At 43.5% G+C, this 18,573-nt stretch overlaps 1 protein-coding gene across 1 annotated transcript; it reads right to left on the bottom strand.

The window, feature by feature from the left end:
* Nucleotides 1-16,817: 16,817 nt before the first annotated feature.
* LOC143773293 (beta-1,3-galactosyltransferase 2-like) lies at nt 16,818-18,405 on the bottom strand. The gene has a single exon (XM_077260776.1). The coding sequence runs from the start codon at nt 18,386-18,388 to the stop codon at nt 17,378-17,380; it is 1,011 nt and encodes a 336-aa protein (XP_077116891.1). The 5' UTR covers nt 18,389-18,405; the 3' UTR covers nt 16,818-17,377.
* Nucleotides 18,406-18,573: the final 168 nt, after the last annotated feature.

Here is an 18,573-nt window from a genome sequence, read left to right as displayed (position 1 = left end):
AACTGTCTCTATCCACCAGGTGGAAAGGCAGCATTTTTGTAGCCAACAGATTGGAGATAGTGGAGTTCAAACTCCTAGCTTTGGCATGTGTAGGAAGAATCATTCTTTTTCGTGGCCACAACTATGGGATTGAAGGCTGGCTGTTGTGCTGAGAGAGGGTGGGGTAGTGTGAACAGGACAAACTGCTGGACTGTGAGTAAGGTGCAGGTAGAGATGTTATGGTGGATTGAGAAAAATGTGTTGTGCTAGGTGACACAAAAACAGCAGGCATCTCTGCTTCCGTAACAGTTGATGGGCTCTCAGTCTCCCCAACTGTAGGGGATAAACAAGTGGAGTTTCTGCGGTCAGAGACCTGCATGAGAACACTTGGCATGGCGATGGAGGAGGAAGAAGCAGCAGATGTGGTTGATGGGATGGCCTGTGTTTGGTGAGGTCCGCTAGTTGTCATTTTAGCGCACTGAGATTTCTAGACTAAGGCATGTTGATTGTGCATGTGTCAGTTCATACATGTAAAATTATTGCAATTTTTGACTGTACTGAGTTTTTTGGCAAATTTGGCAGATAAGTGAGTTGGGTCACCCTTTGAAGTCTCAAAAAAGGCCCAGGCTAGGCAAACCTTGCCACCCCTGTAAACTGCAGACTCATGACTGGTGTTGGCCACAGCCAGAGTTGTGGCTGAGGATGCAGTGCTTGTATCACTCCGGTATCTGTGCTGGAAGCCACAACGTAGCCTCTTCATCTTCCACCTCCTCCACCTCCTCTGCTGAGCTACTCAGATGCGTACCTATGGGTTCACATCAAGTCGGATCTTCAGCCTCATCATCATCCTCTCTGTTATCACACTTCTCATCCTGAGAGTCACCCTTCTCCTCTTCTTGCCCTGACACAACGGTACAGTCCGCGTGTGCCTGTGATATCTGAATCTAATCAGGATCACCTCCACTCCCAAGTGGTTAATGTCTGGTGATGAGGGTCTGGATTCTGCTTCGACTCTACTTTGTCCGACCCCGAATCCAACGTCAAAACATTTTGATACAGGAAAGATATACAGTATATCTTGGTACCATATTAGCCATCTTTGAACTGTTCCAATATTTATGGACATAACTGTTAATCACTCACATAATGGTAATTTTGCTTAACGTCACCTGTCTTATCTATGGCATTTTTATGTGCTGTGTTGTGCATAAATATGTGATTCTTCAGAATTTCTATTAGTCTATGCCTGATGAAGAGACCTGAGTAGTCTTGAAAGCTTAAATAAACAAACAGATATCACTGGCGCTCACCACTAGTGTCCACTAAGGAAATGAACCAAGGAATCTCCCAGCTGCTGGTATCCACAGAAAATGCGCCCCTTCTGTAAGTAAACTAGTACATATACCAACTGATACCGCGCTTGGGAAAAAAGAGAGAAAGAAAGAGGCTGCCCCTACCTGTAAGAATACAGCCAAACCATGAATATATGCAGCAATAGATGATATTATTAAAGATGACCCACTGAACTTTATGATAAGTCAAATGAACAATTACCTATACTACCTGCCTGCTTGCTAACTCAAAAAAGTACAATGCCCACCGGTATATATGTATATATATATATACTTCCACAGGAATAGCCTAAAATATCCGTTGTTGGTAAATTAAACACATATATGTACTGGAATGACTTTGAGAGACAACAGCTCTTACCATGTGGGAGTGTAGTCGGTGGACGATGACTGTTGTGCCGGACTCTCACCCCTGTTCGTGATGGATGCCGGAAGTAGTGTGCGGTGTCTCACTGCTGCACGCTGCAGATGTGTGGGTAGGATGACCTACGGGTGGCACCTAGAGAGTGGGTGCACGGCTGCTCGTGCCGCCTGGACGGGTGCGAGGTGTGATTGTTCAGTGCAGGGCCAGGGAACGTCCCGGCCGGAGGCGCCCCTGGTTGCACCGAGAGAAAAAAATGGCCGCCGCTGACAAGCAGCGTGTGACGTCACTGACCTACGGAGCCTCGCTAGGACCAAAAAAGCTGACCAACGCGTTTCGAAGGGAAAACGCCCTTCTTCATCAGGGTTACAGCCCAATCCAGGAGCTCCGCTATTTTATGCCTCCACTGCGCCAATGAGCCTGCCCCCTACATCTCTCAATACCGCCCCAAATGACTTAATATATATTGCACTAAGATACCAGCCTGTTGCCAACCCATTCAGTACGATAACCTATGGTATAGAAAAAACTCCAAGATTGCAAAACTAATATAAACTATTATGAAACACCCTGCACGATATTACTACATGCGGGCTACAATAAGAGCTATATATTATACAAAAAAAGGAAAAGAGTCATAGCTAGATAAATAGAAAATAGATACCAAATTTTATTAAATACAAATTAAACACACCATACAAAAATTATGTTTAAAAGAAGCAACGTATAGAGCAATCAAAAATAGGCCAGTAAATGTATATTGGGTTAGTGACAAGATATCGCCCAAGATAGTGAGTGCCAGCGGACCTGCAGCACAACTAGGGATGTAAAATCTTAATTGTCACATAAAAAGAAAAACAGAACACTGGATAGTGACTAGTTAGTATAGCTTAGGGTGGACAGAGTAACTGTCATAATCAGGCTCACAGGTGCAACCAGCTACCAGCGGCTGATTTATAAAGCATATCCACCCATTAAAGTGTACCAAACTAACAAACTCCAGCGGCAAAAGTATATCAGCTGACAAAGAAAGATAATAAATATACATGTGAAGTCACATAACATTACCCGTCATGGTGTAGTGCAGGGCGGCTGGGACTCTCTCTCTTGGGGAGAGTCCCAGCCGCCCTGCACTACACCATGACGGGTAATGTTATGTGACTTCACATGTATATTTATTATCTTTCTTTGTCAGCTGATATACTTTTGCCGCTGGAGTTTGTTAGTTTGGTACACTTTAATGGGTGGATATGCTTTATAAATCAGCCGCTGGTAGCTGGTTGCACCTGTGAGCCTGATTATGACAGTTACTCTGTCCACCCTAAGCTATACTAACTAGTCACTATCCAGTGTTCTGTTTTTCTTTTTATGTGACAATTAAGATTTTACATCCCTAGTTGTGCTGCAGGTCCGCTGGCACTCACTATCTTGGGCGATATCTTGTCACTAACCCAATATACATTTACTGGCCTATTTTTGATTGCTCTATACGTTGCTTCTTTTAAACATAATTTTTGTATGGTGTGTTTAATTTGTATTTAATAAAATTTGGTATCTATTTTCTATTTATCTAGCTATGACTCTTTTCCTTTTTTTGTATAATATGCAGCCCCTGAGTCGCTTATGTTCACAATATGCAATTGGCATATAGATGTTAGGTAGACATCGCAATATATATGGTAAATTATGATTTGGAGAGGTTTTTTTCTAATAAGAGCTATATGTACACCTTAAAATTTATTTTAATATCTTAATATTTTTAATGAACTAATACTATTACTGCAACCAATATATATGAAAACGAGTAAAAAATTGATAAAAAATGAATAAACATGTATATAAAAAACTTTTATTATTACAAAATACTTAAAAGACATGCAAAACATACGATCCCCATGGAAAAGTCCACGGACTGTGACATTCAGAATAGGTAGTGTACTAAAAAACTACCACTAAAACTTATTTAAAAAAATTAATATTTTTGTTTTTTTAAATAAATTTTTTAAAATTTTTTAAAATTTTATTAAAACCAATTGATCTCAGTCCCTCATTCACAATAGTCGTTTGAGCCCAAAGTGTATCAAAAGAATTCTTTTTATCCCGAATCCCCACATATACTAATTAAAAGGCATATAATTCAAATTCGTGGTTCAGGCCTTTGGGGGTGAGGCAATCTAACCTAAATATCCATTCTGACTCAATTCTTGACATCTGTTTCAGAAAGTCACCCCCCCTCAGATTTTGTCGGACCTTCTGTATCCCACAGAACTGTATATCCTTAATGTTCCTATTGTGTTTCTCTTTGAAGTGGCGGGAAAGGAACCCTTTTTGGATATTTCTCAAATGCTCCTTTACTCGTACCGTTAATTTCCTTTTAGTCCTGCCCACATACAGTTTTTTTGCATGGGCATTGGATTAAATAGATTATCCCCGTTGAGAAGCATGTAATCCTATCCTGAATCCTGAATATCTCAGTGCCATCAGAATTCCCAAAAGAGACTTGACACGTTTTTTTGAAAGCTGTATGGATACAGCAAAAGGGCGCAGTCATCAACCCGATTTTAATAAGGGTTTTACACCGTGTGGGGGGTGTTTTTGCTGTATCCAGAGCAGGAAACTCTCCTTCAGGCCCTGGGAACCATATTAATGTGTAAAATAAAGAATTAAAATAAAAAATATTGCTATACTCACCTCTCCGACGCAGCCTGGACCTCACCGAGGGAACCGGCAGCGTTGTTTGCTTAAAATTCGCGCTTTAACTTCCTTACGTGAAGTCCCGGCTTGTGATTGGTCGCGCGCCGCCCATGTGGCCGCGACGCGACCAATCACAGCAAGCCGTGACGTAATTTTTAAAATGCGCGCGTGTCCAGCCTCCCATGACGTCACGGCTTGTGATTGGTCGCGTTGCCCATGTGACCGCGACGCGACCAATCACAAAGCCGGAACGTAATTTTAAAAACCTGAAGGACCTGAAATTACGTCACGGCTTGCTGTGATTGGTCGCGTTGCGGCCACATGGGCGGCGCGCGACCAATCACAAGCCGGGACTTCACGTAAGGAAGTTAAAGCGCGAATTTTAAGCAAACAACGCTGCCGGTTCCCTCGGTGAGGTCCAGGCTGCGTAGGAGAGGTGAGTATAGCAATATTTTTTATTTTAATTCTTTATTTTACACATTAGGCTACGTTCACATTTGCGGTCAGCGCCGCAGCGTCGGGCGCCGCAGCGGCGCCGCATGCGTCATGCGCCCCTATATTTAACATGGGGGCGCATGGACATGCGTTGTGCTGCGTTTTGCGCCGCATGGCCGCAAGCGTTGGACGCAAGAAACGCTTCAAGTTGCATTTTTTTTGCGTCCAACTTGCGGCCAAAAACGACGCATGCGGCGCAAAACGCAGCGTTTTAGCGTGCGTTTTGCCGCGTTTTCGTTTGCGTTGTGCGCTGCGGCGCCGACGCTGCGGCGCACAACGCAAATGTGAACGTAGCCTTAATGTTGTTTCGATACCGATACCCGATACCACAAAAGTATCGGATCTCGGTATCGGAATTCCGATACAGCAAATATCGGCCGATACCCGATACTTGCGGTATCGGAATGCTCAACACTAGTCAGTAGTCTTTGGATAGGGCGAGACTGCGTTTTTGTTCAGTTGATCTTTCATCAACATTAACACCTAACCCAAGTACATGCTGAACACCAAGCCTATTCCCCTTTCCACTACAACCTCTCATTTTTTCTACTCATGTTGTATGTAACCCTTCCCTGTTTTAACCTGCTGTTTCACATCCTTAGACACACATCTGTCAGTCACCTGTCACCAAATGAAGAATCACTATTTATTTTCTTAGATAGTGTGCGTGAACAACACTCTTATACCTAACGGTTTTGATGAGCAAATGGGGCCTCCTTATTCCTAACTGCAACACAGTTTTATCCCAAATGATTTTGATTAGCAAATAGGGCCTCCTGGCTGAACCCCTGAATAAGGCCTAATGATTTTTAAGTTGAAATGTGTCCTTCTGATTGCTCACTGTAACACAGTTTTATCCCAAACGATTTGGATTAGCAAATACGGCCTCCTGGCTGAACCTCTATATTAGGCCTAATGATTTTTAGGAGGAAATGTGGTCTCCTGAGTCCTCACTGCAACATAGTTTTATCCCAAACAATTTGGCTTAGCAAATATGGCCTCCTGGCTGAACCCCAATATTAGGCCTAAAGATTTTTAAGAGGAAATCTGCCCTTCTGATTCCTCCCTGAAACACAGTTTTATCACAAATGATTTGGATTAGCAAATATGGCCTCCTGGCTGAACCTCTATATTAGGCCTAACGATTTTTGAGAGGAAATGTGGCCTCCTAATTCCTCACTGCAACACAGTTTAATCCCAAGCGATTTGGGGCTTCCTGAGCCTGCAACTCAGTTTTAGCACAATCTAGTTAGATTCTGGAAGACTGATTTCACACAGAACAGGATCCTATCTAGCTTACAAGTTTACTTTAAGCAGCTTCAGCACTAGTCTTTCAATCCAGCAGAGACACTGAGCAGCATGTGCTAGCACTACTCAGTGTCTCATGGTGAACTCCTATGACCTGACTGACATCACTGCGAGCGTGAGAAAGTTCTCTCACTGTTACAACTTTACAGCTCCTCTAGTGGCCATTTTCCTGAAGCATATCACAGGGAAATCAATGGGAAGAGAACTCCCGTCACTGCTGACATTTTATGAAAGCCTGGGACCGTGGCTGCACTTTGCCTGCAGCATTGCTCCACTCCTGCCACCGCCGACCTCCTGCAGCAGTGATACTGCCTCCTGTGATCCTGCTCTACCACAGTCACCCCCCAGTAAGCTACACTTACTGGGGGGTGACAGACAAATTTGTGTTTTCCATGAAAACTCATACTTTTATTAATCAGGTGAGTTGCCTAATGAATTGAAAATCTAGTACAGACATTGACAAGGTTCAAAGAAAAGATTTTTATTTGAAATAATAATTTTCTCCTTCAAACTTTGCTTTTGTCAAAGAATGCTCCCTTTGCTGCAATTACAGCATTGCAGACCTTTGGCATTCTAGCAGTTAATTTGCTGAGGTAATCTGGAGAAATTTCACCCCATGCGTCCAGAAGCCTATCCCACAAGTTGGTTTGGCCTGATGGGCACTTTTTGCGTACCATACGGTCAAGGTGCTCCCACAACAGCTCAATGGGGTTGAGATCTGGTGACTGCGCTGGCCACTCCATTACAGATAGAATACCAGCTGCCTGCTTCTTCCCTAAGTAGTTCTTGCATAATTTGGAGGTGTGCTTTGGGTCATTGTCCTGTTGTAGGATGAAATTGGCTCCAATCAAGCGCTGCCCACAGGGTATGGCATGGCGTTCCAAAATGGAGTGATAGCCTTCCTTATTCAAAATCCCTTTTATCTTGTACAAATCTCCCACTTTACCAGCACCAAAGCAACCCCAGACCATCACATTACCTCCACCATGCTTGACAGATGGCATCAGGCACTCTCCAGCATGTTTTCAGTTGTTCTGCATCTCACAAATGTTCTTCTGTGTGATCCAAACACCTCAAACTTGGATTCGTCTGTCCATAACACTTTTTTCCAATCTTCCTCTGTCCAATGTCTGTGTTCTTTTGCCCATATTAATCTTTTCCTTTTGTTACCAGTCTCAGATATGGCTTTTTCTTTGCCACTCTGCCCTGAAGGCCAGCATCCCAGAGTCGCCTCTTCACTGTAGACGTTGACCCTGGTGTTTTGCGTGTACTATTTAATGAAGCTGCCAGTTGAGGACCTGTGAGGCGTCGATTTATCAAACTACAGACTCTAATGTACTTGTCTTGTTGCTCAGTTGTGCAGCGGGGCGTCCCACTTCTCTTTCTACTCTGGTTAGAGCCTGTTTGTGCTCTCCTCTGAAGGGAGTAGTACACACCATTGTAGGAAATCTTCAGTTTTTTGTCAATTTCTCGTATGGAATAGCCTTCATTTCTAAGAACAAGAATAGACTGTTGAGTTTCACATGAAAGTTATTTTTTTCTGGCCATTTTGAGAGTTTAATGGAGCCAACAAATGTAATGCTCCAGATTCTCAACTAGCTCAAAGGAAGGTCAGGGTTATAGGTTCTCTAATAAGCCAAACTGTTTTCAGCTGTGCTAATGGAGCGCCCCCATTGCCGCAGGGCCGAGGGGTACCCGGTACTGGGCCTCTCTGTCTCGGTTCTGGGGTTGTCACGGTGGCTAGACCCGGTCCGTGACCCTGCTGAGGGGCGTCCAGTGAAAGTGGAGAGTGACGGTGTTGTGGTGTGGTGCAGGTCGCGATAAATAACGAGGACACCAGGTTGCAGTCTCTTTATCTCTTTACTGAAGGATTCAGGATCCTCAATCCGGAATACGGTTAACAGGGCTGTCTGAGACCGGCCGGTCCGATGGCACCTCCAGAGTTCTCTTTGCAGGTGGAAATCTGTGCCTACCTTCTAACGCTTGTGTGTTGTAGTCCTTCCCTGCTTAGCACCATGGGATAGTCCTCACAACTGTTGTGTCTGTTTCTGAAGTTCCCTCACAACTGATTCTGATGTTCTTCTTCGTCCCCCAGATGATATGGCTAGGATGCACCCGTATGACGGGTAGGCCTGGAGGTCTTCCGGGACCCTAGAGTCGCCCCTCTCCAACTGTTGCCCCCTATGTCTGCTTAGGTGATTTTGGGTGAGACAGCCCGCCTATAACTGACTGTCCTGCCGTAGGTTTGAAGTAAGGCCTGGAGCTCAATACTTCCTCAGCGTTTCCGGCCACCGGCTACGCGCCTCAGTAGGATGTTGCCTCGTCTTACAACACGACTCCTACTGGTGTTTTCTCCTTGTTGCGTTGATCTCGTTTCTCACTCTTCACAATAAACCTCGCTTCTTGTCCTTTCTTGGGTACCGCCGCAATGAAGTGCAGGCGCGGTCCCGTAACGTTCTTTCTGTTCGCTAGGCCTCCGTCAGGATCCCACCCCTGACAGGGACCCCCCTGAATCTTCCCCTGCAACACCCTCTGCCACAGGATGTTACCTGGTTCCAACCCAGTCAGCTTCTGTCTAACTTCCTATCTAACCCCCAGTTTTACCAGATTGTGAGGAGCGGCCTAATACATAGCACCCTTAGCTCCCCCTGGAGGCCAGACTGTGAAGTGTAATGGTGTCTGTGATACCTGGTCAGGTGAACTCCTTCAGTGCCATCAGACGTACCAATACCCCCCTTAGCGGCAGGGCATCAGTACTCCACCGACCAGGACTCTGGGGCGCTGCACTAACATACTTGCAGAAGGGTTTTCAAGGGTATTCTAACCATCCATTAGTGTTCTTACACAGTTAGCAAACACAAAGTACCATAAGAACACTGGAGTGATGGTTGTTGGAAACCTATGACAATATTGCATTACAAGCCAGACGTTTGGAGCTAGAATAATCATTTACAACATTAACAAAATATAGACTGTATTTCTGAATCATTTAATATTAGCTTCATTGGAAAAAACTGTGCTTTTCTTTCAAAAATAAGGAAATTTCTAAGTGACTCTAAACTTTTGAACGGTAGTGTACATTTAAATCATAAGACACGCCCTTATTTTCCTTCCAAATTTTTTGTGAAAAAATGTGCATCTTATAATTTAAAAAAGACGGTATTTTTTTTTATAAATTACTGAACAGAGAGAGTTTTTCACACAGTTGAAAAATATGCTCAACTTTTCAGATTTTATGATTTTAAGGATTAAGAATGTATGGGCTGGAGAAATGGCAGAACCCGCCAACCTTTTGTCCACATCTAATCTTTATCTATGTAGTAGCTTTGGCTTTTTACCAAGGCAAATACCTTCACAAAATCAAAGAAAAGCAACTAGTACAGTAAAGAAAAGTAAATAAAGGGTGAATTGCTGCAAAAGGAGAACCACAGTACACCCTTTTACATCTAGATACTGTGAGGGACGAGAAATGGATTAATGACATTCATAATATATGTCTGCCATCCTATATCTGTTGATACACACAAGGTGAGTTATCTGACTGCTGATACAGTTAAGCTAGCTACACAAATTTGATGAACATCTGCTGAGTCTGCCATTTTCAGCTGGATCGGCCATGTCTATACGCAGGGCCACCATCAGGGCATTACTGCCTTTACTGGCATATGGGGCTCGGTGAGCAGAGGAGGCCTGAACCGGGCGACCCTTTGCTCACTGGGCCTCCGGAGCAGGATCCTGCTGATGCAGCAACTGAAGGTGGGTCCTAGGATGCACGTTCAGTTTCAAATCTATTGTTGCGCGGGCCCGCATGCAATAAAAGCCACCAGCCAACTGCCAGGTGACGTCAGCGGTACATCGCCGGAGTTTGATGCCACTGTCGTGCACCCGCGAGTTCATGCTTCACATGCACAAAGGGGACAACGCCAGGTAAGTAGAAAGTGTTTTTTTTTTCTTTTTTCTTTTTTATTGGAAGTGGCAAAACGTAAAATATGGGACAGGTCAGGCAGGATCATAGGACACAGGGCAGGATGGAGACAGATGTGGCAGAATGGAAGCAGACCAATGGAGCAGGATGAAGACAGATGGGGCAGCTGCAGCATCAAGGGACACATGGGGCAGGATGGAGACACATGGTGCAGGATCATAGGGAAGGATGGAGACAGATGGGGCAGAAACATGGGACAGGATGGAGACACAAGGTGCAGGATCATTTGGCCAGATAAAGACACATGGTGCAGGATCATGGGGCAGGAGCGTGAAACAGGAAGGAGACACATGGTGCAGGATTATTTGGCAGGATAAAGACACATGGTCTAGGATCATGGGGCAGGATGGAGACAGATGTTGCAGGAACATAGGGCAGGGTGGAGACTCAGGAAGCATGAACATGGGGCAGGATGGAGACAGATGGGTCAGGAACATGGGACACAGATGGGGCAGGATCATGGGACACAGATGGGGAAGGCTCATGGGACGCAGATGGGGCAGGATCATGGGATACAGATGAAGCAGGATCATGGGACACAGATGGGCAGGATCATGGGGCACAGATTGGGCACGATCATGAGGCACAGATGGGGAAGGATCATGAGGCACAGATGGGGAAGGCTCATGGGACACAGATGGGGCAGGATCATGGGACACAGATGGGGAAGGATCATGGGACACAGATGAAGCAGGATCATGGGACACAGATGGGGCAGGATCATGGGACACAAATGGGGAAGGCTCATGGGACACAGATGGGGCAGGATCATGGGACACAGATGAAGCAGGATCATGGGACACAGATGGGGCAGGATCATGGGGCACAGATGGGGAAGGCTCATGGGACACAGATGGGGCAGGATCATGGGACACAGATGAAGCAGGATCATGGGACACAGATGGGGCAGGATCATGGGGCCCAGATGGGGAAGGTTCATGGGACATAGATGGGGCAGGATCATGGGACACAGATGAAGCAGGACCATGGGGCACAGATTGGGCACGATCATGAGGCATAGATGGGGAAGGATCATGAGGCACAGATGGGGAAGGATCATGGAACACAGATGGGGCAGGATCATGGGACAGATGGGGCAGGATTTGGAGAACATATAGGACAGGATGGGACATAACAAGGGGCAGAATGGGTGAACATATGGCTGGAGCCAGGAATGAGACACAAGGGGGCTAAGATATTATTACTGTAGGGGCTAATTAAGGGATATTATTATGGCAGTGATGTATTTTATTTTTGAGTATACTGTTTTCAATGGGGGATGCTGGTACTGTGCAGGGCGACACTATGTCACCTTTTTTTCTTCATCTGGGGTAGTGTAGACGTTGGGAAAAAAATAATTGGTGTGCAATGCAAGCAGTGCTCTAGATAACTGTATCATTTTTCACAGAGATGAATTCTGGCTGCAAGAAGTGATAGCGGTCTGTGCTGGATGAAGAAGAAAAGCGAAGATGAAGGACTTCAACTAGAGATGTCACTGGTGAGTAAGTGTGTTACCTGTACATGCACACTATACACTGTATATTATATACATAGCTCTTGTGTATAATGTCACCGGTGATCACTGTATTACCTGTACACTGACCCTATACACTGTATACTATGTACAGAGCTCTTGGGTATAGTGGCACTTATGGTAATATTAGTATCATTTTCTTTTCATTAATGATCAGTATTGTAGTATTCCGTCACTACATCATGGTAATATGTGGTCTGGTGTGGTGGTGTTTGTTACTTGCATGTAGTATTATTCAGTAACTTTTTGGTGGTTCTGAGGAAGTGCTAGATAAAGAGGGCACCAACAGTTTCCCAGAAAGGGGACGCAGCAGAGGTGAAAAGTTTCTTTCAGTACAAGTCTCCTAACAGTATGAAGACACATCCGAAATTTTGTGTGGATGTCGGGGCAGTCTTGGGCCCGGAAGAGGTATTGAGTGTCATATTTCTGTCTTCCCTGTTAGAAAGATGTTAGCCTGGTCACAGCAAAAAGGAAAGATGTTGTGCTTCAGGGAACTGTTTTGCTGGAAAGGAAGCTCCTGGGACCAACAGAAGATATTGAGTGAGGCGGGGGCTTGTCGGGCAGAACGGAGTCAAGGACTAATAATATACAGGACAAAGGGAATATCACCAAAAAGGGACTTTGTCTCAATATAAATGCTTATATATATGGATACTGCTTGTATCCGTATTGCATAGTAAAGCTGAACTTGCTGAACCGGAGCTATGGACAGTTGGTCTCCTGTCATATCTGTAGCTGCAGCCAGCCTCAAGGATGTGGAGGTAACAAGGGCTCCCAAACAAGTGAGTACAGAACAAACCCCACAGCCCTTCACACACACATCAGATTTCTGTTTAAAAGAGGGGTTTCAGGACAAAGAGAACTCAGTTCTGGCCCACAGCAAACTGGCCTTGTAGGCCCCTTCAAATGTTTGATGGAAAAAGTGCAAAGTGCTCAAGTGATAAGTAGACCAGCTCACAGTGGCAGAATAATATGTGATTGGTAATGTTCAATGAAATTACCAGGCACTTTATGTCATTTTAATCTCTCGTTAAAGTGTTTAATAAAGGAGGTGCTGTGGCTTTCACCTTTCTGGAATTGAGCAACGCCTATGATACAACTGTACATGTATTAATAGTTATTGAAAATTGGATTTAATCCATGGGTAAATCGCAGATAAACTGAATCCCGGCCGGTGACTCACCTGACACTGGAAACAGCGCGCCGGAGCAGATGGGGTGCGACCACACACTCTTCGCCAGGTACGGATTCCTGGAGATGCCGTACTTCTCCCTTACGCATTTCGGAATCAGTGCTATTTCCTTCATCAGAGGCCATTGAAGATGCACTGCTACATACAGTTATATATAGCTCGCAGTTCCACCCAGTGTTAATATTGAGTGTGTAAGGACATATATACAGTATTTGTGGTACCATACAAAAATCTAAATATATAAAAAATTACTTTTGTTATAAATCCTAAAAAATAATTGAAGCCAAAATGACCCCAGTAGAAATAAAATATATACCGTATATTATAAGTGCAATACGGTATATCATTAAAAATGAATAAAAAAATGAAAAAGAGAATAAAGAAATTAAAAAAAAAAAATGATAATAATAAGGTGAATAAACTTTAGATGATATGATAAACCCATAGCAGGTGTTTATATTTTTTTTACAATTTTTTTATTGCTCTCATTTTTGTTCTTCATGAAAAGCAAAAATTCAATGTCATACTTCAGAAAGTGTTGAGATCGAATATCCACTTTGACTCAATGGGAGACATTAATTATATATTGTCACCCCCCACTCCAATTTTTAGGGACTTTGAGCCAAAGTCGAAATTCAACACTTTGGTTCCTAATTGTCTGATTTTTGTGTTGTTCCAATACGCACAAAGGAAATAAACATGGGTATAACAAAGCTTGTGGAATTGCAATAATTTTCTGGAAAAATACTTCATTTTCTGGAACAATTTCAAGGGTGCCAACACTTTCGGCCTTGACTGTGTACACACACATTATATATAGTCGATAGCTTTGTTGCCATGAGAGGAGCGGGCCCAGACACATGTCTTACACAGGGGCCCTGACCTGTAAGTGTCCGCCCCTACGCATTTTTTAAAATTAGGAAGTAACTAGAGATGGGGGAATTTCTTCATTTGGAGTTTAATTTTACTAAAATTTCACAAAAATCCACATTCTACGGATTCTCCGCACAAATTCAGCAACATAGCGGTCAGTTGCATTTTCTTTCTAGCTGAAGATGTCAGAGAAAAAGTTAAAAAATAAAATAAATTCCCAACCCCTCTGTTCCCTGCCCACTGATTGGTTCTCTGCACCTCTGTCCACGACACTTGACTGTAGCCCCCAGAAGTCACTACGCATGGGCACTGGTGCTTATGGCCAGAAGCCCTGGATTAGAGTGAGCACCAGGCTAGAGATACAAAGCCATGGAGGTGCCGAGGACCGGACACCAGACAAGGAGCATGATGTGGAACAACCGGAGCAGTGAGATGCGTGGTGAGTATACTTTTTTTTTTCATTTTTGCACACTCTGGGGTCTGGAGAGCGTAATGTGGGACATTTAATTCACAGACAATAACTTGAAGGATCAGTTTGCCAAGTCATTTTTACTGCGTAATGAAAGTTGTAAAAACGAAATCTCCCAAAATCCGTAACAAAATTGTATTTTTTTCACCATGACCCACTACTATTTGCAGCATTTTAGTAGAGGGATTGATGTAATTCAAAACTGCATCTCACATGTATATGTCAATGAGGAATAAAATAGTTATGGCTTTTGGAAGAAGAGGAGGTAAAAAAGAAGCTGAAATACTAAAAGTGGCCCAAATAAGATGAAGATAAGTTGTACATTAAACGCTTTTTTGCTTTTACTGCAAACTGTGCATTCAACCAAACAAGTCGCTTCTGATCCAAACCCATTAACCCCATATGGTCACACCCAAAACTAGCTCAGAATTGGAGAGTATATATTACATTTAATCCCATATTCTTTCATTTCTTCCTTCCCTATTCGTACTTTGGAAGTGTTTAGTTTCTGGAGATCACAAAATGTTGCCCAGGCTGATTTTCACGTTTTTTTGCTATGGTGCTCTGCTGCTTTCGCTACAGACTCATACACAGTCCCTAAATTTACCCTGCAAAATTGCTAATGTATGTTTTCATCCCTATAGATAGCCTGTGTTGTCTGCCCTCCCAGAAAACTGGGACTGCACTAGAATTTTCTATCTACAACCTGCTATCTTTAAAGATAGAAAATAATCTGTAATTTAAAGTTTTCCAGTCTTAACCTACAAGTCACAGCACTGCACTCTGTGAGTATTCTGCAGTGCTGGCGTCAGGAACATTTTTTCATGTAACTGCAAGTATACAATATGATTACTCCTGGCCACATACTGACTAGACTGTTTCCAGTCTCGCTTAATGCACTTGCATTGAGTGAGGCCGCCCTCATTTAGCCAAAATGTGGCCAGAAGTATGCATATCACATACTTGCAGTCACATAACCGACGTTCCCAGCACTGGCAACGGAGACTCGTCACAGTGTGCAGAACTTTTGTGTTGAAGTGTCTAATGGGCTTGTGCAAGAGTCATTGTGATGGGAGGTGGTGCAATGTCAAAAAATGAAAAATCTATTGTGAGCATTGTGTACTGTGTTATCTGTAGCTCCAGTGTGCCTTCAAGCTTCACTTCTGCCTCAGCAGGGACTCTAACTCCCTCACCGCCATGGCCCCAGTCCCGCACTTCTTCCTCCTTCCTCTCCGACTGCTCTCAGATCCCCGAGCACTGTGCTTAGGGCATGCATGCACTCTTTTCATCTTATAGAGGCCGCACGCTCTGTCCTAAAGTTACTCCAGCCAATGGCTGGGAGACACTTATTATTTAAGGCATCTCCACCTGCAAGGAGGTGCCTGTGCAATGTTGTTAGTCTGTGGATGCTTGCTAGTTCTCAGGTCCCTGTCTGTTTGTATCCACTAGTTCTGCTAGTGTCTGCCTGTCTCTAACCCTACTTGCTGGTTCTTGCCTTGTTCCTGTCAGTCCTTGTTAGTACCTGCCTTGTCAGTCTGCATTCCAACCGGAACCACCAGCACCTGCTGTGCCAATCTGTGTATCAGACAGACCCACCTGCACCTGCTTTGCCATCCTCTATTTCAGCCGGTCCCGCTTGCACTTGCTATGTCTATCTGTACATCAGCCTGACCTGTCTGCACCTGCCAGTGCCTATCTGTACACCGGCCAGACCCATCTGCATGTGTGGTTCCTGGGTTCCTACTGTGCCTTCCTGTATCAGTTGTACTTTTCTGCTGGGCCATTCCAGCCACCTTTCTCTTGGGAGTCAGCTGCCGAGCATCTGAGGTCTGTCCTAGAGTAGCACTTGGTGTCCATCGGAAGCCAAGCCTAATGCCATTGTCAGGGGCTGTAGTGAAGAGTCAGGTGCTCTCCTAGTCACACCCCTCCAGGCTCTCCTCAGATCACGGCACAGTGGTTCCACCACTCCCATTACATTATGAGCTGTCTATGTAGCTGTTGTCAGTTATTGTAATTCTGCCTCTGATGATAAGGAGCCTGCTGTAAACTCTTCCTGTAAGGACAGGAAGTACGAGTCTACAAATGCCCCAATGGCCTGTGTGAAAATTGCAAGATTACGATTTTTTTTCCATAAAGATCATAATAAGAAAATAAAGGACGATATTTTAAAAACAAATTTGTGCAATTCAAAAACTGGATATAAACCAAAGATTATTTTCTGATGACAACTTCCTTTTAATATAGAGTGAAATAATAACTCATTCAGATATTCGTTTATTACAATCCGAGTATGAACCGCAATGCACGGACTGGCTGTTGGTCTCCAGACCTGAACTTGATAGCCTTACAAGCATAAAAAAATCAAAGACAGAAATATAATGATTAAATACCCTGCAGTAAATAAATAAATAAATAGCATAATGCATGAAAATAATATACGGTACTTATTCACCATGTTTTTTATTTAAAAAAATGCAAAAGCCATCCTGCTACTTCACGGTGACCCTAATTGGGATGGTACTTACTCTAATATTAAAAACCTTACTGTTTGTCAAGTGACATGTATGTGGATAAGGGCTGGACCCAACTACTAGACACACAGCCACGAGGAACCACCTCAATATAATGTCCATCTCAGAGAATAGGCAGTCCACACCTTTATATGCACACGGTGCAAACAGACCGAAAAAAACCTGAAGATCTGAACTGGGATACAACCTGGTGTAGAGTGTAAATGCACGTTCACACTGGCCACGGAACAGAAAAAAAACATGTAGCTTCCACTTAAGGTCTGGAGACCCTTAGCCAGTCCATGCATCACGGTCTGTATAAACCGTCAAACTTCTGGGTGAGCCTGTGAGAGCAGAGAGAGCTGACACAGCCAGGAGCTACCTAGTCTATATCATGAGTATCAGAAACATCAGCTATGTGTAGCACTTAGACAATTAAAATAAATATAAAAAAAAATCAGTGCAAATGTGTCCGTAGAATTTAAATAAATATAAAATATAGAAAGTTTTTAATTCCTGTCAAATTAGTTGACATATGTGTACATTTCTGAAAAAAAAAGTCTTCATCTTGGGAAGTTTTCCTCAAATAAAATTTTTTTCTAGTCCATTTTTATTTTCTATTTTCTTAGCACTTCTGAGATTTTTTAGCCCGAAAGTCTGTCCATATATTTCGGAGCTCTTCTCCACCATAATGGTGCACCATGACTACTTTCCTAAATTTGCAGGGGTCGTAATCAAATTTGTAGATGTTAAATGCACCTTTAGGGGGTACAGAAGGTGGAATGTGGAGCTCATACAAACAAATTCCCAAAAAGGCATCCTCCATGGGGATGACTCTAATTTCTTGGGCCACATCATAGATTTTTGTTGCCATGTCAGCTGAAAAGACATATCCAGGACCCGAGCAATAGGGAGGGTAGGTATCATTCGGATATATTTCCTTTGGTATGTACCATTTTGAAGCCTTGTTCCTGAATGGTCTAGCATTTAGAACTAGGGCTCCTGTGAAGTAATTTGTACGAACTGGTACGTGTGGATAAAGAACATTATGAATCAAGTAGTCTACATTAAGAAACATGTCACTGTCTATTTTCATGACATAACTGGTAGAAGGACAGAATTTGGTCACCCACTCCAAAGCCATTAAGGTTTTCAATGTCAAGTTGTAGTAGGTGTCCATGAAGTCTTGTTGTACGATGTCTCCAAAGGTCTCACTTTCCTCTTCTAATAAATCCTGGACTCGCTCAGGAGCACGTCGAGGTAGACCCACCAGAAAAATCCTGACCACCTCAACATCATAAAGACTTTCATTACCCCATGTTTCTCGGATTATATGTCTAGACTCCAAGTCGTGGCACTCTGCTAGCACCATTAATACAAGGAAAGGCTTCCTGTTCTTGCACTTGTCTGACTGGTTAATGAGGAACTTGTATGGAAATGGGTACGGAGGAGCCAGGGGGTGCTTGAACATTGGGAAAATCAAATTATTCACAGGTTTCTTTCTCTCTTGTAATTTTACAGGTTTTTGAAGCCATTTGTTGATCATTTTCGTTTTCCTTTCATGGTATCCAGACATGAACATAAGGATCCCGAAAAATAATGTAAGAATTTTCTGAAAGCAGAATCTGCCATTCATTTTGACCTCTGAAGATTAAACTCTGTAAAAAATGAGAGACAATGTAAAAAAACTATGGAAAAACTTGGGCAATACATTTCACCAGCCTGCATTATTTACTGTCCTATCATGTACATAACGATGAGCTGTGCTCAGAGGCATAACTTACGGCTTTGAGGCTTGACTGCAAAATGTGGAAAGTTTCC

Source organism: Ranitomeya variabilis, chromosome 5 (assembly GCF_051348905.1).
Source record: "Ranitomeya variabilis isolate aRanVar5 chromosome 5, aRanVar5.hap1, whole genome shotgun sequence".
In the NCBI taxonomy this organism is placed as follows: domain Eukaryota; kingdom Metazoa; phylum Chordata; class Amphibia; order Anura; family Dendrobatidae; genus Ranitomeya; species Ranitomeya variabilis.
Note: the sequence above shows the minus strand (reverse complement) of the source record. Positions and strands in the feature narration are given on the sequence as shown.